The sequence below is a fragment of the Myxine glutinosa genome, chromosome 12 (genome assembly GCF_964187855.1).
Source record: "Myxine glutinosa chromosome 12, kmMyxGlut1.1, whole genome shotgun sequence".
Taxonomy (NCBI): domain Eukaryota; kingdom Metazoa; phylum Chordata; class Myxini; order Myxiniformes; family Myxinidae; genus Myxine; species Myxine glutinosa.
Genome location: NC_136272.1, coordinates 86,131,789 through 86,159,130, shown reverse-complemented (window position 1 = coordinate 86,159,130; position 27,342 = coordinate 86,131,789). Strand labels below are relative to the sequence as shown.

General features: G+C 46.0%; 1 protein-coding gene across 1 annotated transcript in view; it reads left to right on the top strand.

Annotated features, from left to right (window-relative positions):
• The window catches only part of LOC137437571 (inositol 1,4,5-trisphosphate-gated calcium channel ITPR1), a 188,895-nt gene that overhangs the window by 145,122 nt on the left and 16,431 nt on the right, over positions 1-27,342 (top strand). The window contains exons 36-49 of the mRNA XM_078766065.1: positions 204-391; positions 1,563-1,711; positions 2,058-2,166; positions 5,318-5,393; positions 14,400-14,581; positions 14,681-14,876; positions 17,971-18,206; positions 18,864-19,064; positions 19,252-19,362; positions 20,607-20,702; positions 20,824-20,940; positions 21,804-21,899; positions 22,995-23,187; positions 27,019-27,141. Of these exons, the coding sequence (XP_078622191.1) occupies positions 204-391; positions 1,563-1,711; positions 2,058-2,166; positions 5,318-5,393; positions 14,400-14,581; positions 14,681-14,876; positions 17,971-18,206; positions 18,864-19,064; positions 19,252-19,362; positions 20,607-20,702; positions 20,824-20,940; positions 21,804-21,899; positions 22,995-23,187; positions 27,019-27,141 (2,073 nt within the window). The remainder of the gene's footprint in view (positions 1-203; positions 392-1,562; positions 1,712-2,057; positions 2,167-5,317; positions 5,394-14,399; positions 14,582-14,680; positions 14,877-17,970; positions 18,207-18,863; positions 19,065-19,251; positions 19,363-20,606; positions 20,703-20,823; positions 20,941-21,803; positions 21,900-22,994; positions 23,188-27,018; positions 27,142-27,342) is intronic.

Sequence of the window (27,342 nt, the reverse complement as noted above, 5' to 3'; positions counted from 1 at the left end):
GTGCAAGCCTCAGCAGTCTGTTCATGTTTTGTACAATGAAATCGCTGCTACCTGGCTGTTTTTGAACTCGGCTTCACCTCTGACATTCCAGAGCTACAACTCTGGGTATGAGCCTGCAGCCTTTAAAAAAAAAACTTTTTCAGGAGGCTTATTTTGTTGTTTCCCCCCCTCCCCCCCCCCCCCCCCGCTCCCGTCCTATGCAGCCAAAAACCGCAGCATTGCCATCCCAGTGGACCTGGAGAACCAAATTGCTGAGATCTTCCACCGTAATCAGCAAATGCTGGTGCAGCGAACTGCGCTCAGCTGGCGCAATTCTGCACGCGGCAATGTCTGCAGAGACACCTTTGCATCCTTGGGACGTGATTACAGACACCTCGTCGACCGTCTTCAGGTTGGAGGGCAATAATTAGTGTTTTACTTTGATGAAGTTGATATTGTTTGTCATTATATCCCCACCCTTTTTGAAAAAGACGGAAATATTGTGATCGTCTGTCTGTCCGTCACACTATATCCTCCTAAGCGGTTGTGCAGAAATTTAACAAACTTGGTAGTTGTGATCACTACATGGTAATGTGGTGCAAGAGCATCATTTTTGGCCCTGCCCTCTGCGTCAAAATGTCAAATACCGACAAATGTAATTACGTACACATTTTCAAATTGGACTTTGCATCTGCAATCAACATTGGGGGGCACATGAAAACTATGTAACGATTTTTTTGGATTTTACCCCTGGTTCATGCCCCAAGCAGTGGGGACTCTCGGTCACAGAGGATAAAATGGAAGAAAAATTAACTCCAAATTTGATATTGGTTAATTCCTGGTGTGACGTTTTGCCAACTTTACCTCCGCCACCGAAGGTGGATGGCGGTTGTTTTCACCCCTGTCTGTCTTTGTTTGTTTGTGAACAAGATGTTTCAAAAAGTTGTTGACGGATTTGGACGAAATTTGGCAGTGATATAGCGTATGTGACAAGGATGAAATTATTAGATTTTGGTGAAGATCCAGATTCGGATCCGGCTAGTAGAATTTTTAAAGTGATTCTTCACCATCAGGAGAACGGGCCAAAAACGATACAAAGCAGGATATCTCAAAAAATTGTGGACGGATTTGGACAAAAGTTGGTGGAGAGGTTGGATGCGTGACAATGGCGAATCGATTCGATTTTGCTAAAGATCTGAAAATGGATTCGGATACGAGAATTATTTAATTTTTAAGTGATTCTTCACCTTTGAGCGATATATAACATGATATTAAAAAAATTTATGCAGGAGTTATGACTAAACTTGGTGGACGAGCTGGTTAGATGACAAGAATAAGCTGATTAGATCTTGGTTCAGGTCGGAATCCAGATCCGGCCTATCAGTGGGATACAAAACATAAACTGTTCAATCTGACAGCGGTATGCACTCTACCGAGTGCCATTCCAGTTCAACTTTGCTTTTGGTGGGAAGTGTGGGGATTTGCGGCAGCGAGACATCGACTTTGCTCCAGTTTAATAACTTTGTTTGAAATTTGTTCATAATTGTCCAAAGCTGTGTTGTATGGCTTGTGCTGGCTTTCAGGAAATTGTGGTGAAGTTGGAGGGAAGCATGCATTCTCTGATCCTGGCTGAGAACTCTGTTTTGGTGAGTGTCCTCCATCAACCAGAGCTTCTTTTCCCTGAGACCACAGAGGCTCGGAAACTCGTCAGCAATGGGGGATTTATTTCCAGGTGAGTCTGCCAGTTTGAGAAGATTTTCATCCTTGGTGAGAATGTTCTGAGTACCAGTTTTACATAAGCTTTCCCCATGGAGATCAACAATCAAATGTATATTGGATGAATAAACAGTATGAATGATCCAAAGTGGGTTTTGATGCATAAAGGTTATAGCTTTGTCGAGGGTCCAATAAAGATATTTATGGCTTCTACCATATAAATTCCTTAATTCTTCTTTAAGGAAGCATATTGAAATGGTTCTGAGAGGTGGAGGAGGGATTCAGAGTAGGAGAGAAGAAGAAAAACCTGAGACCTTCCCAACACTAATGGTGCCTTGGTGGGCCTCTATCTTTTGTTTCAGGCTCATTGCACACACAATGCACCTACACAAACAGAACGAGGAACTTTGCCTGAAGATTCTGCAGACTCTGAGGGATATGATTTCCAGTGAGCCTTCCCTTGATGACAAAGTAAGACGCATATACAACTCAGTCGCTAATTATGTAGTTGCTATCAATCGATCTTTTAAAATGTTGATGTGCACCCACGTATCTCCTTGCCGATCCATCTTGTGAAATCCTCACTGGGGTTTGGGTTTTAAGAGTTTGGAAATAGTATTTTCCGTCATTATTCACTTTTTTTTTTTTTTTTTTTTTTTTTTTGTATACAAGATCGAGGCTCGTGCAAGAGCGAACTTTAATCACACAGAAAGACAAACAGACACATAAAACAAATAACATCGGGAGCGGTAGACAAGATGGGGAGAGAGGGGGAAGGACACAAACACAACATTTGAGAGCAGGGACCGAGAGACATGGAGACATCGAGAGAACTGTGGGAGGGAGAGGGCTTTGGGGGGAGGCATGGGAAGGGGGGGGGGGGGGTGGGAGAGGTATAAAACATATGGACACTGCCAGGACTTCCAGGAAAGAAGTTGGAATTTCAAACGAGGTGGATCTGGGGTGAATTAGTGGGGGTAGAAAAGATCAAGGTTTTGGATGGGGGAAGATATGAGATGGTGGTGAACAGCTGTTTTGAAGACCTGGAGGGAGGAGTGGGATTGAGGGAGTGTGGGAGTTTGTTCCAGAGGCGGGAGAAAAGAGGAATGAAAGAGTGAAGGTGAGCAGAGAGCCGAGATTTAGGCAGTTTAACCATCAGAGGGTGGCTGGCAGATCTTGTGCGACCTGTAGGAATATTTGGGGGACAGAGCACAGAGAGAGCTGGGGGAGCAAGGCCGGAGAGGAGTCGGTAGAAGACAGAAAGACCACCTACCTGCCTGCGGTGAGTGAGTGAAAGGCCCTCAGAGATAGCTTCATCGTGGGAGATTCCAATGATTCTGAATCATTGGAATCAGACCAATGATTCCAATCCCTCAATCCCTCAAAAAAAGGACACATAACACATCCCTCAATATTTCAAGTTGTGTAGTCGTCGTCGAGCCTGTAAGTGGAGTTCCAACACATCCCACATTCGCATCAGATTTGAACAATGGACTCCGTGACTCCACAAAACGATTTCCTTATTTTGATGCTACAGGATGTCTGCTCATTGCTCCACAACACAATATTGAGCATTGATTCTGCTGAAAGACTTCCCAATAATTCCCCATTCTCTGGAACACGTCACTCCGACACTGAGCAATGAGTGTTCCCCTCGCTATTTGTACTATTTGTTGATGATATTCAGTTCTCTAAAGTGTTTTATCATCACTTTTGCTTGGATGGCCGTCCTATGAAACTGAGGCACTCCCCGTGATTCCCTCAACCCGAGTACGCTGCCCTCATAAACATTTCTGGAACCACAAGTAGTAACACAAGCATTTGCTTTTGTTTGGGCTTGCAATCCATTGAAAAGGTGAGGACTGAGCCCTTCTATTCATGAAGGACACCATGGGATACATAATGCCCACCAACGAAGGCCGGCACATGGGACACCAGTGTAACATCCAACCGAGTGACGGCACACACATTGATGAATCACCCTGCCTGTGAAACACCAGGATGACAATTAATACTTGGCTAGGGATTCAAACCCAAACGAAATGGCTTGGAGGAGAGTTTGCCTTCCTATAGGCCATTCTGTCAGCACGGCCCCTCACTTAGAGGAAGGCACTCTTCATCGTGCAGGGATTTGACTGGTGCTGCAATTGCACCGACAGAACCAATCTATAAATTATTTACTCTCTCTCGATAAAACATAAATATGCCATTCAAGTCGTGTATAACAAACTTCCTGTTTATAAGTGAAACTACTTTTGACCACTGTCTCAGGTTTTTGTTTTCTTCTGAAATGTTTGAGGTAATTATATTTGTCATCCAATCATGAACCCACAAAGATGAGACATGGCTGCATCCACATATATTTCTGGGAAATTCGTTAAGTTGCACTTTAAGTTGAATGATGCGTTATGTTTTTAATTTCCATATAAGGATGTAAAGTGAAAAAAACTCATGTTTCTGATTATTTTTTGTAATCAACACATCTCCCGGCGCAGCGTGAGACGGCCATTTGCAATCGCTTGTTTGTGTGTCTGTCCGTCTGCCCAGGCCATAACTTTTAACATTTGTCATCAAATCTTCAACAAACCATCATGAGAATATGGAGAAGACAAATTAATACAATGTGAAATTTTTTTAAACTGTGGTTTTTGTCAAGTTTTGTCGAGTACAAAGCGGACGCAGATGGGCTTTGCACATTGAAGTGCTTTCTAATTATCTTTTGTTTTGTTTTCTGAAGTTTGAATTGCTTCCTTTGCTACCCTCTGAATGACTCCAAGCGTTATAATCAAACACCCCCTCCAGGCACCTCGACAAAACGACAAATTTTTTTGAATAGATTTTGTGCCAGCATGGATCAGATGGCATTTAATGGCAAAAGGGCTACCGTCCAATTATTATTAGCCGCGTCGCAGACGCTGCTCATAGAGTGCCCTCTGCTGTTGTTGTTGTTGTTCTTCTTCTTCTTCTTCTTGTTCTTGCAGAGAAGACAAAACCTCGAAGCTCCACCCATTCTGGGAACCATAGCTCCACCCATTTTGGGAGAGGCTTCATATAAACAAATATCCACCATTTTATTAACTCGCATAGCTTTGAGGCCTGTTTTGTAGGCCCGTGGTGTCTTCCTCTCTCACACAGTTTTATTTCAAATCAAATTCGATATATCATTTCATTTTTCACAGTCGCTAACATAGTTTTAGACTCGGTTGAAAAAAAACGGGAAGAAAATCCGATGAAAGTTGCCCTTTATAGAACGAAATGAATTCTCAAAGGCCTGCAACTTCAAGTCCATTGAGATATATATATATTTTAAATCGTGGCATGGTCAGTCATACACCGCCCAAAATAACAGACTGGAAAATGCCGAGATATATTAAAAATTCGTCGCCACACACGGGAAATTGCCGAGATATATTTTCACTTTGCACAAAAATAACATCAAGTAATCGAATCAATAGGAATGTCCTGTGCTTATAACATCGACGTTATAGGCACAGCTGCATCTAGGCATTGTGTAACATCGACGAGGCTTTTGTTTTAATTAAAACTTTTTGTACTTGTATTTCACTATAGTGTGATGAAAATGTCAAGCAATATATTTTGCATGAAACACTTGCTTTAACAGGGACAAGGCCTCTACAACAACTTGCTCTGCATCTACTATGGAGAGAATAAGAATACAGCAGGAAGTGGAATCCAAGGTTTGTTTGCAAACCAAAGCACAAAGTGGAAACGAGTTGTTGCACATTTTTTTGTTGTGCATCTACTTGCTGTTTATTTGTTGCTTTATATAGAGTTAACCTTGCAGTGTTACCCCAACAATTCAGTGGTGTTTCTCAAGGTGATGAAATGCAGGACCAGTTGGCTGAACCTTTAATATTTCAACTTTTGTCCAATTTTCCAGATTGGCAAAGTTGTAATTTTACAATCCCATAACAAGGATAGTGTGCAAGCTTTTTTTTTTTCTTTCCCTTTTTTGTAAACAGTCGAGGCTCGTTGAAGAGCTAGCTCACAGAACGTATCAGGATGTAACAGACAAAAACAGGACACAAAACACATGCATGGACAAGGAAACTTAGGAGGGATTGGGGTGGGGTGAACGAGGGTAGAAAAGATCATTGTTTTGGATTGGGTACGATCTGATATGGTGGTGAACAGCTGTCTTTAAGACCTGGAGGGAAGAATGAGGGTGAAGAGGATGTGGAAGTTGATTTCACAGGCAGGAAAAAAGGAAGGAATGATTGGAGGTGAGCAGTGGTCCTGGATTTATGTAGTTTTACTATAAGAGGGTTGATGGTGGACTGTGTCATCCCTACAGAACCCTGGGGGAATAAAGAGGCGAGGATACAAAGCACAGAAAGAGCAGAGGGTACAAGACCAAAAAGGAGGTGGTGGAAGACAGACTCCACCGATTTGTTTGTGTGACTTAGTAGGAGATTCTCATAAACTCGGCTTCATTGTAGGAGATTCCAATAATCTTAAAGGCTTTGATTTCACGGTGTCAAGTTGAGCAAGATGTGAGCAGAGGAACCAGCCTGGAGGGGAGAGCAGTACTCCATAAAGCTGCGGATGAAGGCCTTGTAGGTGGATTGGGTTTTATTTGTGCCAAGAAAGGACTTTGTATGACTGAGGATGCCCAGTTGGTGGTTGGCTTTGGAGTCAAATGTTGAAATGTGGTTTGCCCAAGAAAGATCATTCCTGATAGTGAGAGCCAAAAGTTTGACTGACTGAACCTCTACAAAAGGATTGTTAAGAAAGTATATGGGGGTGGGGAGGGGTTTGCCCGACGGTCCTTACGGAAAGAGATAGTGAGAGTGTGAGATTTGCCAGGATTGAAAGACCTATTCCAAGTGTTTGACCAGCTGGTGAATTTTCAAGGTCTGAAGAGATGGAAGAGGCTGCAGCCTGCCTATCTGTAGGATTAGGGATGTCACAGCAGAAAGTGTAGTCATCAGCAAATAGATAAAGAGGATTTTCAGAGTGTCAGATAGATCATTGATGAAGATGAGGAATAGGACTGGGCCTTGGGACACTCCAGCTTTGACATGGAGAGGGGATGAAAGGATTCCGTTGAGTGCCACACGGCTACGAAAGTAGAGGAAATCAGTAAGCCATGTGTGGGGTTGACCTTATATGCCATCGGCAGAGAGTCTGAAGAGCAAGGCAGGCTGCTCGACTGTATCAAAAACACGATATATGTTCAGAGAGACGGCCCTGATCTCATGTCTGACATTGAGGGCCTCCATCCATTGTTTGGTGAGTAGAAGCAGCATGTCCAAGGTGGACTGACCTGGTCCTAATCCAAATTGGTGATCTGAGATGAGGTTGTTGGAGAAAAAGAAAATTTTAATATCAACTGTGATGATGGATTCCCATATCTTGCTGATGATTGGAAGTATGCTCAGTCTATAGTTGAGGGGATCAGTTTTTGCACCTTCTTATGTAGTGCAGTAATGGTGGAATACCAAGGCAGATGGAAGATAATCTAGTGCAAATAATAGGGTGGCATAGGCAAAAGAGGATGTGTAAGACAAGCAGAGCAGGTTTTTAGGAAACGTGAGCTGATGCCGTCCGGTCCAGTAGCAGAAATCAGAGTCGAGGGTTGAAAGAACCTTCTTCACCTTCTCAGGTGCAAAAACAGAGTCCAGAAGCAGATGGGTCCGACAGGGATGGATGGGTACTGAGAGTGAAGGGTTTGGAATACAAGATTGGGAAGCAAACACAGAATTGAAGGATTCAGCCTTCTCTCGAGCAGAGTCGGATGTGCTGTCATTTGAAGAGAGGGAAGGGATGGAAGCAGAGAATATTCCAGAGACAGACTGAACAAGGTGCCACCAGGTTTTGGAGGAGGGAGATAAGTTTGAAAGTTCATTTTTGAGGTTGGACAGATGTTGCTTTCTGGCTCTTCCAAGAGTGGGCACACACTTGTTGTGGACTTTTTGGAATGCAGTGAGATTGACTGGTCGGATTTGCCTTCCACCAAGAGAACGTTTGTCATTTCAGAGCAACTGCCTCACCACAGGATTCAGTTTACCATATGGGTGGGCAAATGGGTAGGATAATTGAAGATGACATGGGATGAATCTGTGCATAAGAGAGAGCAGGTTTCTGTGGAACAATTCCCAGGTTCAGTTAACATCAGGGGCAGTTAACATATGGGAGACCAGTCCTGAAGTGCGATGGGAGACCAGTCCTGAAGTGCGATGGGAGACCAGTCCTGAAGTGCGATGGGAGACCAGTCCTGAAGTGCGATGGGAGACCAGTCCTGAAGTGCGATGGGAGACCAGTCCTGAAGTGCAATGGGAGACCAGTCCTGAAGTGCGATGGGAGACTAGTACTGAAGTGCGATGGGAGACCAGTGCTGAAGTGCGATGGGAGACCAGTGCCGAAGTGCGATGGGAGACCAGTGCCGAAGTGCGATGGGAGACCAGTACCGAAGTGCGATGGGAGACCAGTACCGAAGTGCGATGGGAGACCAGTCCTGAAGTGCGATGGGAGACCAGTCCTGAAGTGCGATGGGAGACCAGTACTGAAGTGCGATGGGAGACCAGTGCCGAAGTGCGATGGGAGACCAGTGCCGAAGTGCGATGGGAGACCAGTGCCGAAGTGCGATGGGAGACCAGTGCCGAAGTGCGATGGGAGACCAGTCCTGAAGTGCGATGGGAGACCAGTCCTGAAGTGCGATGGGAGACCAGTCCTGAAGTGCGATGGGAGACCAGTCCTGAAGTGCGATGGGAGACCAGTCCTGAAGTGCGATGGGAGACCAGTCCTGAAGTGCGATGGGAGACCAGTCCTGAAGTGCGATGGGAGACCAGTCCTGAAGTGCGATGGGAGACCAGTCCTGAAGTGCGATGGGAGACCAGTCCTGAAGTGCGATGGGAGACCAGTCCTGAAGTGCGATGGGAGACCAGTCCTGAAGTGCGATGGGAGACCAGTCCTGAAGTGCGATGGGAGACCAGTCCTGAAGTGCGATGGGAGACCAGTCCTGAAGTGCGATGGGAGACCAGTCCTGAAGTGCGATGGGAGACCAGTCCTGAAGTGCGATGGGAGACCAGTCCTGAAGTGCGATGGGAGACCAGTCCTGAAGTGCGATGGGAGACCAGTCCTGAAGTGCGATGGGAGACCAGTCCTGAAGTGCGATGGGAGACCAGTCCTGAAGTGCGATGGGAGACCAGTCCTGAAGTGCGATGGGAGACCAGTCCTGAAGTGCGATGGGAGACCAGTCCTGAAGTGCGATGGGAGACCAGTCCTGAAGTGCGATGGGAGACCAGTCCTGAAGTGCGATGGGAGACCAGTCCTGAAGTGCGATGGGAGACCAGTCCTGAAGTGCGATGGGAGACCAGTCCTGAAGTGCGATGGGAGACCAGTCCTGAAGTGCGATGGGAGACCAGTCCTGAAGTGCGATGGGAGACCAGTCCTGAAGTGCGATGGGAGACCAGTCCTGAAGTGCGATGGGAGACCAGTCCTGAAGTGCGATGGGAGACCAGTCCTGAAGTGCGATGGGAGACCAGTCCTGAAGTGCGATGGGAGACCAGTCCTGAAGTGCGATGGGAGACCAGTCCTGAAGTGCGATGGGAGACCAGTCCTGAAGTGCGATGGGAGACCAGTCCTGAAGTGCGATGGGAGACCAGTCCTGAAGTGCGATGGGAGACCAGTCCTGAAGTGCGATGGGAGACCAGTCCTGAAGTGCGATGGGAGACCAGTCCTGAAGTGCGATGGGAGACCAGTCCTGAAGTGCGATGGGAGACCAGTCCTGAAGTGCGATGGGAGACCAGTCCTGAAGTGCGATGGGAGACCAGTCCTGAAGTGCGATGGGAGACCAGTCCTGAAGTGCGATGGGAGACCAGTCCTGAAGTGCGATGGGAGACCAGTCCTGAAGTGCGATGGGAGACCAGTCCTGAAGTGCGATGGGAGACCAGTCCTGAAGTGCGATGGGAGACCAGTCCTGAAGTGCGATGGGAGACCAGTCCTGAAGTGCGATGGGAGACCAGTCCTGAAGTGCGATGGGAGACCAGTCCTGAAGTGCGATGGGAGACCAGTCCTGAAGTGCGATGGGAGACCAGTCCTGAAGTGCGATGGGAGACCAGTCCTGAAGTGCGATGGGAGACCAGTCCTGAAGTGCGATGGGAGACCAGTCCTGAAGTGCGATGGGAGACCAGTCCTGAAGTGCGATGGGAGACCAGTCCTGAAGTGCGATGGGAGACCAGTCCTGAAGTGCGATGGGAGACCAGTCCTGAAGTGCGATGGGAGACCAGTCCTGAAGTGCGATGGGAGACCAGTCCTGAAGTGCGATGGGAGACCAGTCCTGAAGTGCGATGGGAGACCAGTCCTGAAGTGCGATGGGAGACCAGTCCTGAAGTGCGATGGGAGACCAGTCCTGAAGTGCGATGGGAGACCAGTCCTGAAGTGCGATGGGAGACCAGTCCTGAAGTGCGATGGGAGACCAGTCCTGAAGTGCGATGGGAGACCAGTCCTGAAGTGCGATGGGAGACCAGTCCTGAAGTGCGATGGGAGACCAGTCCTGAAGTGCGATGGGAGACCAGTACTGAAGTGCGATGGGAGACCAGTACTGAAGTGCGATGGGAGACCAGCACTGAAGTGCGATGGGAGACCAGCATTGAATTGCGATGGGAGACCAGTCCTGAAGTGCGATGGGAGACCAGTCCTGAAGTGCGATGGGAGACCAGTCCTGAAGTGCGATGGGAGACCAGTCCTGAAGTGCGATGGGAGACCAGTCCTGAAGTGCGATGGGAGACCAGTCCTGAAGTGCGATGGGAGACCAGTCCTGAAGTGCGATGGGAGACCAGTCCTGAAGTGCGATGGGAGACCAGTCCTGAAGTGCGATGGGAGACCAGTCCTGAAGTGCGATGGGAGACCAGTCCTGAAGTGCGATGGGAGACCAGTCCTGAAGTGCGATGGGAGACCAGTCCTGAAGTGCGATGGGAGACCAGTCCTGAAGTGCGATGGGAGACCAGTCCTGAAGTGCGATGGGAGACCAGTCCTGAAGTGCGATGGGAGACCAGTCCTGAAGTGAGATGGGAGACCAGTCCTGAAGTGCGATGGGAGACCAGTCCTGAAGTGCGATGGGAGACCAGTGCTGAAGTGCGATGGGAGACCAGTGCTGAAGTGCGATGGGAGACCAGTGCTGAAGTGCGATGGGAGACCAGTGCTGAAGTGCGATGGGAGACCAGTGCTGAAGTGCGATGGGAGACCAGTGCTGAAGTGCGATGGGAGACCAGTGCTGAAGTGCGATGGGAGACCAGTGCTGAAGTGCGATGGGAGACCAGTGCTGAAGTGCGATGGGAGACCAGTGCTGAAGTGCGATGGGAGACCAGTGCTGAAGTGCGATGGGAGACCAGTGCTGAAGTGCGATGGGAGACCAGTGCTGAAGTGCGATGGGAGACAAGTGCTGAAGTGCGATGGGAGACCAGTGCTGAAGTGCGATGGGAGACCAGTCCTCAAGTGCGATTGGAGACCAGTCCTGAAGAGTGCGATGGGAGACCAGTCCTCAAGTGCGATTGGAGACCAGTCCTGAAGAGTGCGATGGGAGACCAGTCCTCAAGTGCGATTGGAGACCAGTCCTGAAGAGTGCGATGGGAGACCAGTCCTCAAGTGCGATTGGAGACCAGTCCTGAAGAGTGCGATGGGAGACCAGTCCTCAAGTGCGATTGGAGACCAGTCCTGAAGAGTGCGATGGGAGACCAGTCCTCAAGTGCGATTGGAGACCAGTCCTGAAGAGTGCGATGGGAGACCAGTCCTCAAGTGCGATTGGAGACCAGTCCTGAAGAGTGCGATGGGAGACCAGTCCTCAAGTGCGATTGGAGACCAGTCCTGAAGAGTGCGATGGGAGACCAGTCCTCAAGTGCGATGGGAGACCAGTCCTCAAGTGCGATTGGAGACCAGTCCTGAAGAGTGCGATGGGAGACCAGTCCTCAAGTGCGATTGGAGACCAGTCCTGAAGAGTGCGATGGGAGACCAGTCCTCAAGTGCGATTGGAGACCAGTCCTGAAGTGCGATGGGAGACCAGTCCTCAAGTGCGATTGGAGACCAGTCCTGAAGAGTGCGATGGGAGACCAGTCCTCAAGTGCGATTGGAGACCAGTCCTGAAGAGTGCGATGGGAGACCAGTCCTCAAGTGCGATTGGAGACCAGTCCTGAAGAGTGCGATGGGAGACCAGTCCTCAAGTGCGATTGGAGACCAGTCCTGAAGAGTGCGATGGGAGACCAGTCCTCAAGTGCGATTGGAGACCAGTCCTGAAGAGTGCGATGGGAGACCAGTCCTCAAGTGCGATTGGAGACCAGTCCTGAAGAGTGCGATGGGAGACCAGTCCTCAAGTGCGATTGGAGACCAGTCCTGAAGAGTGCGATGGGAGACCAGTCCTCAAGTGCGATTGGAGACCAGTCCTGAAGAGTGCGATGGGAGACCAGTCCTCAAGTGCGATTGGAGACCAGTCCTGAAGAGTGCGATGGGAGACCAGTCCTCAAGTGCGATTGGAGACCAGTCCTGAAGAGTGCGATGGGAGACCAGTCCTCAAGTGCGATTGGAGACCAGTCCTGAAGAGTGCGATGGGAGACCAGTCCTCAAGTGCGATTGGAGACCAGTCCTGAAGAGTGCGATGGGAGACCAGTCCTCAAGTGCGATTGGAGACCAGTCCTGAAGAGTGCGATGGGAGACCAGTCCTCAAGTGCGATTGGAGACCAGTCCTGAAGAGTGCGATGGGAGACCAGTCCTCAAGTGCGATTGGAGACCAGTCCTGAAGAGTGCGATGGGAGACCAGTCCTCAAGTGCGATTGGAGACCAGTCCTGAAGAGTGCGATGGGAGACCAGTCCTCAAGTGCGATTGGAGACCAGTCCTGAAGAGTGCGATGGGAGACCAGTCCTCAAGTGCGATTGGAGACCAGTCCTGAAGAGTGCGATGGGAGACCAGTCCTCAAGTGCGATTGGAGACCAGTCCTGAAGAGTGCGATGGGAGACCAGTCCTCAAGTGCGATTGGAGACCAGTCCTGAAGAGTGCGATGGGAGACCAGTCCTCAAGTGCGATTGGAGACCAGTCCTGAAGAGTGCGATGGGAGACCAGTCCTCAAGTGCGATTGGAGACCAGTCCTGAAGAGTGCGATGGGAGACCAGTCCTCAAGTGCGATTGGAGACCAGTCCTGAAGAGTGCGATGGGAGACCAGTCCTCAAGTGCGATTGGAGACCAGTCCTGAAGAGTGCGATGGGAGACCAGTCCTCAAGTGCGATTGGAGACCAGTCCTGAAGAGTGCGATGGGAGACCAGTCCTCAAGTGCGATTGGAGACCAGTCCTGAAGAGTGCGATGGGAGACCAGTCCTCAAGTGCGATTGGAGACCAGTCCTGAAGAGTGCGATGGGAGACCAGTCCTCAAGTGCGATTGGAGACCAGTCCTGAAGAGTGCGATGGGAGACCAGTCCTCAAGTGCGATTGGAGACCAGTCCTGAAGAGTGCGATGGGAGAACAGTCCTCAAGTGCGATTGGAGACCAGTCCTGAAGAGTGCGATGGGAGACCAGTCCTCAAGTGCGATTGGAGACCAGTCCTGAAGAGTGCGATGGGAGACCAGTCCTCAAGTGCGATTGGAGACCAGTCCTGAAGAGTGCGATGGGAGACCAGTCCTCAAGTGCGATTGGAGACCAGTCCTGAAGAGTGCGATGGGAGACCAGTCCTCAAGTGCGATTGGAGACCAGTCCTGAAGAGTGCGATGGGAGACCAGTCCTCAAGTGCGATTGGAGACCAGTCCTGAAGAGTGCGATGGGAGACCAGTCCTCAAGTGCGATTGGAGACCAGTCCTGAAGAGTGCGATGGGAGACCAGTCCTCAAGTGCGATTGGAGACCAGTCCTGAAGAGTGCGATGGGAGACCAGTCCTCAAGTGCGATTGGAGACCAGTCCTGAAGAGTGCGATGGGAGACCAGTCCCGAAGAGTGCGATCGGAGACCAGTCCCGAAGAGTGCGATGGGAGACCAGTCCTGAAGAGTGCGATGGGAGACCAGTCCTCAAGTGCGATTGGAGACCAGTCCTGAAGAGTGCGATGGGAGACCAGTCCTCAAGTGCGATTGGAGACCAGTCCTGAAGAGTGCGATGGGAGACCAGTCCTCAAGTGCGATTGGAGACCAGTCCTGAAGAGTGCGATGGGAGACCAGTCCTCAAGTGCGATTGGAGACCAGTCCTGAAGAGTGCGATGGGAGACCAGTCCTCAAGTGCGATTGGAGACCAGTCCTGAAGAGTGCGATGGGAGACCAGTCCCGAAGAGTGCGATCGGAGACCAGTCCCGAAGAGTGCGATGGGAGACCAGTCCCGAAGAGTGCGATGGGAGACCAGTCCTGAAGAGTGCGATGGGAGACCAGTGCTGAAGTGCGATGGGAGACCAGTCCTGCCAATCTGCTTGAGTGAAATGCTAGATCTCTGGCGTTGAGCAACTCTCTGAAATTAGCCAGATATATGTCGACTTTCACGAGCATATGATCAGATGAACCCCTTTAAAATGTTTGAGTATATTTAATGATAACTTACCAACTTGTATGTCTACAAATGGTAAATCCTCTCTTATGGACCTGGTCCTGACAAAGCCTCCAGCAACTTCTGTTTGTGCATGCACATGTATGTGCATGTCGACCACTGTAAATATTACAAATAATTAAAATCTGTGACAATGTCGATTTACAAAGGTGTTGAACCATTGGTGTGTATGCCAGGTTGTACAAAGCCATTACTCGCAAATCAGTGGAAACAGGCTGACATCCAGATTCACCTGGATGAGCGTGGAGCATCATGCCTCGTCATTGACCTTATTACAGGCACCAAGAGTGACCGAGTTTTCAAGGAAAGCATCATACTGGGAATAGCCCTCCTTGAGGGTGGCAACACACCAATACAGGTGAGCAAGACATGCAATGATAGTTTGGCTTAAAGGTGCATTTTTCAGTGCATTTTTGCAGCGTCTTACCTCTTCTCTCTTACCTCCTCCGTCTGGCAGCTATCGTTCTACCATCTCCTGTCTGAGGAACATCGTGCAGAGTCTTGCTTCCAGCGACTGCACCAGCAGATCGCTGCTGCTGAACAAGAGATAAAATCTGGTGCTGCTTTGGGATTGACCACACCTGATTCAGAGCTGTCTTCAACACGTGAGGAGGAGCATGCTTGCTTGATGCGACAGGCACTACGCAAGCAAAGTGAGATTGCTCTGTCGTAGCGGTTGTTCTGGGACCACATGCACATCCACTTGGTCATTGGTTAACGTAGTGGTCACGTTCTGGAAAACCATGGCGTTAAGTGAAATGATGTTAAATGGATCAATTTACCTCATAAGAAATGAATTTATCTCAACGATGTAATAGCGAGTCATAGGTAAATAATGACTACGTTCTTTGAAGCCTTGGTATTATAAACATTATTAAAAAAACACGTTTATAACGATGCAACATTAAGCAGGACGATGTTAAGCGAGGACACCCAGTACTATATCCTCTTCTAAACCCCAACCTAAGCGCAAAGATTTTTAGTGACTTGTATCTCATCCTTGATGTACAACTTTCCAATCGTACTAAAATGCGCAATTTGTTGTCTATCTGTCTGACCGCGATACATTCAGTCGTTACTTATATCCAATGTCAACCAAACTTGACAGGAGGACTGAAGGTCACTCTATGGAGGTTGTAGAGACTTAATATGCCCCCCTCCACTTCTCCAAGGGGGTTTTCTGCCTTGGGTGAAATGTGTTGAGGTATATAAATAGCTTATTTTGGCAATTTCCTAAGGCCACTTCTAATAACAAAAGTAATAACAATCATGATAACATAATATTAATCTTTTTACAAAACAATATTAATACTAACTAGCAACGGTACACGCCCTAAGGGCGGGGCTTCAATTGGGAGGCCCAAATTAAAAGGCAAAATATCAGAAATTGAAGGCTTTTTTATTTTAAATGATTCATATAAACATCCGTTAAATCATATCACACGCAAATCATCAAAATCTAAACAGTACATGGCACCCATTTTGAAAAAAAGATTGAATTCTGCAAAACGGAAGCAGCCGCTACACCTGTTTCTCAGTCGCTTTACACACGCTGCCGTGTTACTTCGGAGCCGCACGTTTATATAGGAAGAGTTCGTCAGGAGTCGATCTGCTCTCTCCTGGTACATAGAATTTCAACAAAAGCCACATCACTGTTCATATCGGTAAATATTATTCCATTGTGTTTGGGAAAATTGGAAAACTTGGAAAACAATATAGCCTATTTTACTCCAGTGGGTCCTAGGATTACCCACCCAAAATATCGTTGCGATAGGTTCAGCCGTTTTTGCGGTACCTTCAAACAGACAGACAGACGGACGGACGGACGGACATTTGGTGAATTATAGTAAGATATTATCCCCGATCCCCATGGGGTTTTTCCTCCTTGAACAAATGCCATGTTAAGATGTATAAATAGCTTATTGTGGCATTTTTCCAATGCCACTTCTAAAAACAAAAGTAACTAGAAAGCATCTGAAAATGCAAAGCCCGTCCATGTCTTTGTATTGAGACGTCGTCTTCTTCTTCTTCCATATGCTCAACATAACGAAAATAGTTTCAAATAAAAAATGCAAAATGAAAATTGATGATTTTATGCAGTGTTGCCCTTCAAGCTGTAGATATAAAAAAAAAACAATCTGCTTCTAGCTTTTAATTTGTGAACCAATTCAGTGAGCCAGTATCCAAATTAAAATTTCATGTCAGTTGGATGGAAATTGATTATTTTATATGATGCTGACCTTTGACCTTTTGACAAAATTATTAATTTGTCTTCATCTTCTCATAATAAAGCTTTGTTGAATATTTGATCACAAAACTCAAATGGTAAAAACATTACAGCCCGGACAGACACAGAAGTGATTGCAAAACCCCATCTCCCGCTGCAGCACTCGGTAGAGAGCGTACATCCGCCAGGCTGAACAGTTTACATTCTGTATTCTACTGATAGGTAGGATCTGCATCCGGACCTGAACCAAAATCTAATCGATTCATCCTTCTCACACACCCAACCTATCCACCAAGTTTTGTCTGAATCAGTCCATAACTTTTTGAGATATCGTGCTATATATTGGTTTTAGCCCGATCACTCAATGGTGAAGAATCACTTTTAAAATTCTCGTATCCAGATCTGGATCTGGATCTTCACCAAAAAGTAATAATTTCATCCTTGTCATGCAACCAACCTCTCCACCAAACTTTGTCTGAATCAGTCCACCACTTTTTGAGATATCCTGTTCACAGACACCTTCGGTGGTGGAGGTAATAATATTAATGATAACAATATTACCATGCTGAAGTGCGATGGGAGACAAGTGCTGAACATAGCACATCCATATGTCACATGAAGAAGAAGCAGTACATTAATCATTTCATCTTTGGAGGATTTTTTTCCATTAAAAATGGTGCATTGGCAATAATGATAATAGCACAATTATAATAATGTTATTATGAAATAATAATAGTATGAACAAGTCAGGAGACGACGATGGTTCACGAGCTAGTGGTATTCAATGACAAAGGTCAAAACCGGCATTGAAAATATATAAATAGGAATGTATTATCTGTTACGAGACTAGTTAGCTACACAATACCGAAAATTCGGTTCGATTCCGACAACTTTGAAAATTTGACCTTTGTGACCTTCAAAGGTCAGGTCGAAGATTCTGAAATTTGTTGGAAAACTTGTATTTCATGATGTATGTGATAATATAAGATCATGTACGACATTTCACCCTATCAGGAAGCGAACAATGTAATAGAACCATGAAAAATCGACTTTTCTAAATTCCGTGACCTTGTGACCTTGACCTTGGGGCGAAAATGAAAAATCGAGCTCCGTGGGGCTAGACACGTGACATTGGCCTAACCAAATACCGAAAGCCCTGTCAGATTCCACCAACTTCCTCGGAGAAGATGTAGCTTGAACTCGATTACCCCCTGAAAAGATCTTTTCGGGCGTTGCTCCGCCCACAATGGGCGCAATACGCCCACTCTAGGGAGGACACAACTAGATCATGTCAACCTCCCACCCAAATTTCATCAAGATCTGATGATATCATCGGGTAGTTATGCTGCGGACAGACAGACACACACACACACACAGACAGACAGACGCACACACATGACGAATATAGTGGTCACTTGATAACTCGTGAACCAATAACAATATCACCAATAAGGATAATAGTAAGGATAATAACACATGTTCAATTATTTTCCTTTTCACCTTGTGTGCCCATCTGACAGGGTTGAGCCGTTTGTCAGGTTTAACGTGCACCTTGCGGCAACAACTGGAGGAAGCTGGGACGGCAACTCAAGCTGCTTTCTCTAGGATGGAAGGTGACGATTCTGTTACTCACGATTCACCACTGAGTGAGTCGGTGGATGGACGAGGCCGAGCAACTTGGGAGACAGGAAAACTCATCCAGCTTGTGCTTCGGTTCCTTCAGCTGTTGTGTGAGAACCACAATTTGGAGCTGCAGGTGAGTCGGGCCTAATACCATTCGGCATTGCTCAATTCACTTATTTCTTATGGAATGTCATTTTTCTATTATAATGACAACACTTGAGGTTTATTCTTCAATTATGAGCTCGAAGTATTTTTCTTTTTATTTATTTATTTATTTATGAATAGCACCAAGACAGTCATCATATGGGACTGGTGGGATGGCCTAGACTCTAGAGATATGCCCACTCGCCTCTAAGCTGTCAAGCCTGGGTTTGAATGCCGACACAGCTATAAACTGTCATCCCGCTGTTTCACAAGCAGGACGATTCATCAATGTGTGTGTGTGTCGTCCCTTGATTGGACATTAAAAGGGTGAAGAGGTCATCATTTAAGACCATTTTATGCATGACACAAGTTATTGTAGCTCCTGTACATTTTGCGCCTTGCTGACCACAGTTGTACTTTACTTTGTTTCGACATAGTTTCAACATTTCATTCTTGATTTCCAACATTTTATTCTTCATTTCCAACTGGCGTGACTGTGTGGAAAATCTGAAGGCGATGCATAAGCTATGTTGTGCCATACCATTGCGCACACTTGATAGTTGCTCGGGTCAAAGGATACCTAGAAGCACTGCAATATTACAAATAAGTGTAAACTTGTGATTAGCCTCCTATATTTTTCCAACAGAACTTTCTCCGCTGCCAAAATAACAAGACAAATTACAATCTGGTGTGTGAAACGCTGCAATTCCTCGACTGCATCTGTGGATCTACCACAGGCCGTCTGGGTCTGCTTGGGCTCTACATCAATCAGTACAACGTCAACCTGATCAATCAGACACTGGAGAGCCTAACCGAGTACTGCCAGGGTCCCTGCCATGACAATCAGGTCTGTTTGAAGCTCCAGCACAAGGCCGATACGATGAAGGTGGTGATGTGCTCACGCATCGTGAATGCCTGAACGACTCGTTCAGATGTGCAGTTGAGCACCCACCCGATCTATTAACATTGCTCAGATTTCCTCGAAACGATTATTTTCCCGATCGGCAACCATTGTTTGTTTCCCCATATTGCAGAGCTGCATTGCGAGCCACGAGTCCAATGGAATTGACACCATCATCGCGCTCATCCTCAACGATGTCAACCCGCTTTCGAAGACTCAACCAGACCATGTCCTGCAGCTCAAGGCATTGTTGTTGAACTTTGTTTATACATCCTGTTGGAGTGCTTGGTGGTTCCATCTGAGAACATAGCTCATATGATCATAATGATTTATCCATTGTCCAAGTAACATCTTCATTTACTAATGTCTCCATGTCCTTGTCCTTAATTTAATATTTGGACAATTTCTCTCATAAGCCTTAAATCCAAGTATAAGGGATGACAGAATGGCCTAAAGGTATGCACACTCGCTTCTCGGCGGTCTACCCTGTGTTTGAATCCCGACCCAGCGATAAACTGTATAAAGCAGGGTGATTCATCAATGTGTGTATCGTCTTTCGGATGGACGTTAAACGGCATCACATCTGCCAGCATTCGTTGGTGGACCTTAAACATCTCATGGTATCTTTTCACGAAAGAGTAGGCGAGTTATCACTGGCACCATGAACAAATTTCAAATTAAATTGATATATGCGGAAAAGTACATGCCCCTGACCAGGAATCAAACCCACAGTCCTCTGATAATCCGTACCAGTGCTCTGCCATCTGAGCTATCTGGGCGACCCTGACTGAGCATGGAATTTTCCCACACATATGATTGCCACTCTTTCCGTCAATGCTTCCGGGGCACTCGCTGTCAACCATAGGAGCACCAACGGCCTGAACACGAGAGGTCTTCCTCCAATGGGGGAAAAAAAATTCCATGTCCTCTAATATAAACATCACTCGGGGCGTAGTGAAGCAATTAGATTAATGAACAGGATTAAATAATTAAATTGATACAAGTGGGAAAATTGCATGCCCAGACCAGGAATAGAAGTGCTCCGGAACCATTGACGGAAAGAGTGGCAATCATATGTGTGGGAATATTGCATGCTCAGTCAGGGTCACCCAGATAGCTCGGATGGCAGAGAAATGGTACGGTTTTCCAGAGGACCTGGGTTCGATTCCTGGTCTGGGCGTCTAATTTTCCCACATATATCAATTTAATTATTTACTCCTGTTCATTGATCAAATTAAAAATTCCTGTCCTAACCAGCAGAGGGCATTGCATCAGCTGCATGTTGCATATGAAAGAAGAAGAAGAAGAATTCAAACATGTTTGTGATGTTGTTTATATTTTTAGGACTCGTATAAGAAGATGAAGAGTTTGTCGGATCTAATGAACATTCTAGGTTTATAAGTTCATTAGCACTGTATTGGGATTTTTAACCTGGGTGTCTGGAGATCCACGTGCTCATATGAGTGAAGCTTGTTGTCCGTGTTTTAGAACAACGCCTCGAAACTTCTCTTGGCAATCATGGAGAGCAGACATGACAGTGAGAATGCCGAAAGGATTCTTTTCAACATGCGGCCCAAAGAACTGGTATTGTGTTCGATCTGAGCCTTTGCTGCAGAGTTCCATTACGTTCCTTTCCTTAAAATCGGTGATCGAGTGCTTTGTGTACCGAGAAGCTGCAAATGTGTATTGTGTGTGTGTGTTGCAGGTGGATGTAATACGAAAAGCTTACTACCAAGCAGATGATCTGCATGTGGGTGAGGGTAGAGATGGACCGGTGCTGCCACGTGAAGTCGGTCACAACATCTACATCCTCGCGCACCAGGTGGGACATGTCTGTCCTGTCAACTTTCAACAATCGTTTGTTTTTCTCTTCATGAAAGAGAGTGGTTCTTGCAAGCGGACGATGCAGAAAGGACGCCAAATGAATGATTTGTCCTCCTCCTTTCCTATCTGTGCACTTGGCATACCACTGTCACTTATTTGATGGCACATTTATTCCGACCTCCTTGTGGGGTCCGCCAGGGTACTTTTTGGCCCGAGTCTTTCAAGAACCGCCTGGCCATGCTTGACGTTTGACTGAAGGTGATTTGGGCCTGAATTTGTAATCTGTTCTGGGGTGCTGATGATAACTCGCCGACTCTTTACAAAAGATGCCCAATAAATACGTCCTCCCCTGCCCATCATTCCTAACCCACCCCCCTTATTTGTCCAAGTCTACCTCTTTTTTGTCCTTCCACCCTGCGGTTGGTGTCTAAACCGCCACCCTCCGACCCCTCTGCAGGATGGTCTGAAAGTCCCTTTACCCCTCCCCAGTAAAGCTTGACCTTGTATACCAAAAAAAAGAGAAAAGATACAGTGGGGTCCTTTACATCCACAACTAATCACAGCAGATGGGACACCCAGGTTAAAATCTATCCGAGCGATGGCACACCGTGTCGTAACGCACAACCTGTGAAACACCAATCCGACGGTTCATCATCGGGACGGGATTCAAACTCAGACACAATGGCTCAGATGCAAGTACACTACTTCTGCACTTTCCTGTTGGACATCCTGCACCTCTAGTCACACGTGCACATTTCTATGTTATTTTGTAGAATAAGATCTGTCTTTGATGGAATATCATTGTGTAATGGTTGCGTAAACAGCTTGGTCTTGCTCTGTCCATGTCTGGATGCGTTTTAGCTTTCACAGCACAACAACGAACTTCTGCACATTATTCGAGGTGAAAGCGAAGACGACCCACTGGAGTATTACGCAGCCAACACTGCACAGATCGAGGTGGGACATGCACCCCTCATGGCCTCTTGACTGAACCTGTAGCCGAATGCAATGACTTTTATGAGTCCACCTCTGGGAATCGGTGCAGTCTCCTTCATGCAACACGTTGTGCAATGTATCCAGCATTTGATAACTACCTGCTCGAAGAAGAAAACTCGTCACTTGCGTCTTACTGCAATCGATTGCTTTTGAACTGTATAATTACCCTCGCCGGAGGAGAGGGTATTGCATTTGAGTCCGTTTGTTTGTTTGTACGTTTGTCCGCACAGAATAAATATGATTTTCTCTGCAACAGTTGGTCCGATTGACAGGAAATTTTCACCATAGGTGTGCCCCATCCTGTAGAATGTTAATGATAATTATGACGTCATAGGTCACGTGGTACGGGCGCCATATTGGAAAAACCGAAAAACTTTGCACCTCTATATTTCCAAAAGCATTGCATAGACAAAAATGAGACATGGCTCATTGTAAAGAACTCTCCATGGGGGATGACATATGTTAATGATGATGTCATAGGTTCCTCCATTATGACGTCATAATTTGACAATTTATAAAACTTCATCCAATCAAGATGAAATTTCTTGAGCGTCATCTAGGGATAAATTGGTGGAGGGAAAAAAATGCTGATGTCATCGGTCACGTGGTTCGGTTCGTCACACATGTTCGGTTCTCGTTCGTTCTCCTCGTTCGGCCCGAACCACATGGTGTCATCGGTCATGTGGCAACGCAAAAGCCTTAAAAACCACTAAAAACACGTCTGGGCGAGGGTGTGCAATGTCTGATTGCTCTTTCTTGTTATTTATGTATTCGCACTATTCCTTGTATACAATTGGATAATAAACCTTAGTTTATCCTCTTGTAATTCAGAAGCCAAAGGAAACTATTGATGACAAGGTATTTTGAAAGAAAATCCGACACGATCACCATACGAGTTAAAATGAAATACTAAGCGACGTTGAACTAATTGGTGGAAGTGAACTTGTTATTGAAGTGTATACATTAGGTGTTTTTAAGTTGGTGATATTGTGATCTTCACCACCGGTCAAAGGGCAATGTGTCCATAGACGATGCTGTTGTTCCCGTGGCACACAGATCGTGCGACCAGACCGGACGATGGAGCAGATCGTTTTCCCGGTGTCTTCTATTTGCCATTACCTTACCAGCGAGTCGAAAGCATGGGTTTACAACAGCACTGAGCTCGACGAGCAGGGAAGCAAGATCAATGGCTTCTTCCAGGCATGGCAAGAGCTATATCGGGAAATGGAGTGGCAACGGCAGCTACAGGGTTAGTGTTTGTTTAACACAGATGGGACAATGGGGAACTGCATGTGCATAGGAGGGCTGCGGGGTGGACGGTGGGACAAAAGGGAAGATTGTGCTTGAGGGTTGGAGGTGACGTGGTTCGGGTTTGGGTTGCTTTTGTTTAACCAGTCCCTAAGTTATAATAATAATAATAATAATAATTAATAATAATAATTCAAGTTCCCTCACAAGGACCTTCAATGGAGGACGAAGTCATTTGGGACACCAAAGCCTGCATTAGCATTGTCAACTTCAAGTAAAGATGCAGCACCTACCGTTTTTGAAGTAATTGGTAAAGATTTGGCACGACAGAGGATGACCAGTCGGTAGCTTGCTTTGAAGGCAAACTTTGATGTATGGTTTGCTCAAGACAAATCGTGGCCTATTCTCATAGCCAAATGTTTGAGGGACTGAATTTCCCTTCAGGAAAAAGTTTAAATTTTAAAACTTTAATTTAAATCCTTTAAATTACTTTCATACTTAAATTAATATCCCCTTAAACTTAAATTATTATTAAACTTAAATTATTATTATTATTATTAAATTATTATTATTAAATTAAATTATTTAAATTATTAAATTTTAAATTAAATTAATTAATTTAAATTAATTTAAATTTAATTTAAATTTAATAATTTAATTTAAATTTAAATTAAAATTTAAATTAATTAATTTAAATTAAATTAAATTATTAAATTAATTATTATTAAAACTTAAATTAATTAAATTAAATAAAATTATTAAACTTAAACATACTTAAATCCCCCCCCCTTCCCACGCCTCCTCCCCCCAAGCCCTCTCCCTCCCACACATCTCCCTGCTCTTAAATGTTGTGTGCTCTCAAGTGTTTGCGTGCTTCCCATTCTCTTGTCTTCCGCTCCCTCTTTTTATATATTTTGTTTGTCTGGTTGATTTGTTTGTGAAGTAAATGTCAGCTCTTTCACGAGCCTCGATTCAGTATACAAAAAAAAAAAAAAAAAAAAAAAAAAAACTTAATTATTTACTTTAATTTTAAAGTTTAAAGTTTAAAATCGGATTTTTAATTTTTAAGTTTTAAAACTTTAAAGTGTTTGAGGTTTGTTTTAAGGAAGTAAATGGGAGGATTTGCCAAATGGTCCTCTGTGTGACATTTATCAGGATTAAAAGACATATTCCAAGTGTTTGACCAGCTCATGACTCTATGAACTTCTGGAGAGAGGGAAGAGGTTGCTGCATGCTTATCTGAAGGATGAGAGATGTCACGGCAGAGAGTGGAATCATCAGCAAAGAGATTAGGACATTCCAGAGAGTCTGAAAGATCGTTGATGAAGAATAAGAATAGGAATAGGATTGGGTCCAATACTATGTTGGGGCACTTTAGCTTTGGCAGGAAGAGGATCCCGTTGAGAGCCGTGTATTGACTAATAGAGTAGAGTAAGTCAGTAACCCAAGTGTTGAGTTGGCCTTGGATGCCATAGACAGAGTTTGGAGGGAAAGAATGACCCAGTCTGAATCCAAACTGATGGCCTGAGAATGAGGCCATTGGAAAAAAGGAAAGATTTGATTACTTTGAGGAAGGATTCCATGATTTTGTTTATAATTGGAAGTTATTCGGCCTGCAGTTGAGAGGAACTCGATTTCTCTCTCTCTCTCTCTCTCGCTCTCTCTCTCTCTCACGCTCTCTCGTGCTCTCTCGCGCTCTCTTTCTCTCTCTCTCTCTCTCTCTCGCGCTCTCTCTCGCTCTCTCTCTCTCGCGCTCTCTCTCTCGCTCTCTCTCGCTCTCTCTCTCTCTCTCTCTCTCGCGCTCTCTCTCTCTCTCTCTCTCTCGCTCTCTCTCTCGCTCTCTCTCTCTCTCTCTCTCTCTCGCTCTCTCTCTCTCGCTCTCTCTCTCTCTCGCTCTCTCTCGCTCTCTCTCGCTCTCTCTCTCTCTCTCTCACGCTCTCTCGCTCTCTCTCGCTCTCTCTCCAAGAGTGAGGCTCATGGAAGAGCAAGCTTAAATTGACAGTGGGGTAGCGGGGCAAATTATAGAGTGAATAGAGGAGAAAGAGTGTGTGCAAAAGGAGCAGAGAAGGTTTTTAGGACACGTGAGATGAAGCCGTCCATACCGGTTGCGGAATCAGAGTGGAGGATTGCCATAAACTTCTCCACCTTCTGAGGTGAGAAAGGCAGTGTTTATGAGTAGTTGGGTGTGGGAGGATAGTTGTGAGTACATGGAGTGAGGGGTTGGTTATGCACGAAATAAAGAAGCAACACAAAATTGAGACATAAGGCCTTCTCATGAGCAGAGTTGACTGGTGCCATTTTGAAGTAAGGGAAGGGAAGGGATGAAGGGGAGCATTCACCAGAGACAGACTTGACAAGGTGCCATCAGGTCTTTGAGGAGTGAGGCAAGTTTGAAAGTTCAGTCTGAGATTGGCTCAGATGTTGTTTATCTGGCTCTCCTCAGAGTGGGTACACAGTTGTGGCCTTTGTGGAACGATCTGAGGTGGCCTTCAGTCAAATTTGGTTTCCGGAGGAGAAAGTAAGTTTCAAAGCAACTGCCTCACCACAGCATACTGTGTACCATGGGTGTAAGGATTGGTGGGATAACTGCAGATTAAATGGGATAACTCTGTATCAGGTAGAGCAGGTTTTTATGGAAGAATTTCGAGATGTTGCTGATCGAAGACCAGCCCTGGAGTGTGATGGCAGATTACATTCTCTGCCGGGTCAGTCTGAGTGAACTGCCGGACTCGCCAACATTAAGGCAGCTCTGTAGATAAATCCATGGAGATGTTGACTCTCACAAGCATATTGTTGGATGAACCAATTGGACCAATGGAAGAACAGGAGACATTAGCAGGAAGATTGGTCATTACCGTGTCTAGAAGGGAGACATTGGCAAGAAATCCAGGTCAATGCTCACAGGTTGGATCAGGAACATGGACTCAGATGTCCTTTGCTGCATTTCCGTGATTGGATGAAGCGGTACCAAGATTAGGAAGAGTGAGTTGGGATGGGCACGATACAATAAAGGGAGTTATACTTCTGTCCCAATTGGGGAGGGGTGAGAAGGGTAAATGTTCTTAAAAATACATTTCTCAAGAATATTTGGAGGGTGGAGGAGGGCTAAGGTTGGGGTGTTCTTAGTGCTTCAGCTAGTTTGCATATTTGGGGCCAGCCATAAACGACTTTTGGCCTGTTGTTTGGCGGTAAGACTCCTTTTATGTTTGGTGTCCCAACAATTTCATGAATACCCTATTGTGTTTTTCCTGTGCAACTTTGGTTGTTTGAGAAGTCTAATGTTTCCAACAAGTCATTTTTACACATGTGTTCTCTTAGTGTTTAGGGTGCCGGCTTGGGATCCTAGGATCCTGGGTTCGAATCCCGGTCGATCGCTAAATTAACACCAGGGGGGTTGACTCAGCCTGTCATCCTTCCGAGGTCGGCAAATTGAGTACCAGCTTGCTGGGATGAATGATGCCGGTGTGTACCCCGGTTTAGAATAGGTACACCGTATCCCTGCGCATCGTAAGAGGTGACTAAGGGTTGGCGTCAGGAAGGGCATCCGGCCATAAAAACATTGCCTCAAACAGGGAACCATGATTGTCATGGGGCCAGCAAGGCTAACCCACGCTCTAGCGGGGAAAATGGCCTTAAAACGATCATTCATTAGGGTTGCTTGGTAGTTATTTACCTTCATCAAGAAGTCAGTTAAATTCTAATTTCCTTCTCATTAAAACTCGACCATCATGTCAACTGGTGGCACACCTGCTGACCATGGGTTAAGGCAAGGAATGAAACTTTGATCTCATTCTTATGTGTCATGAATAGACCTGTAATTTTACTCTGACAGATAAGAAATGGCTCTATCAATGTGCCAAAAACATGACCCTTTGGAGCAGCATCTCGTTTCATCTGGCGGTTCTCATCAACATCCTCGTGGCCTTTTTCTACCCCTTGGACACTGCCTCGTTCTGTAAGGTTATCAACATTGTGTTACCTCTTCATTTAGCGTTTCTGATGCTTTTGTTACATCTGTTATTTATTGGGATGCTCACTCATCCATTCTGTATCGATTCCATCCACATAGCCTTTTCCATGTCCACGACACATTTTAGCTCTCCTAAAGTGTTTTTAGGAAACTTTTCTTTACTTGTATGCCCCCAATGTACTTAGT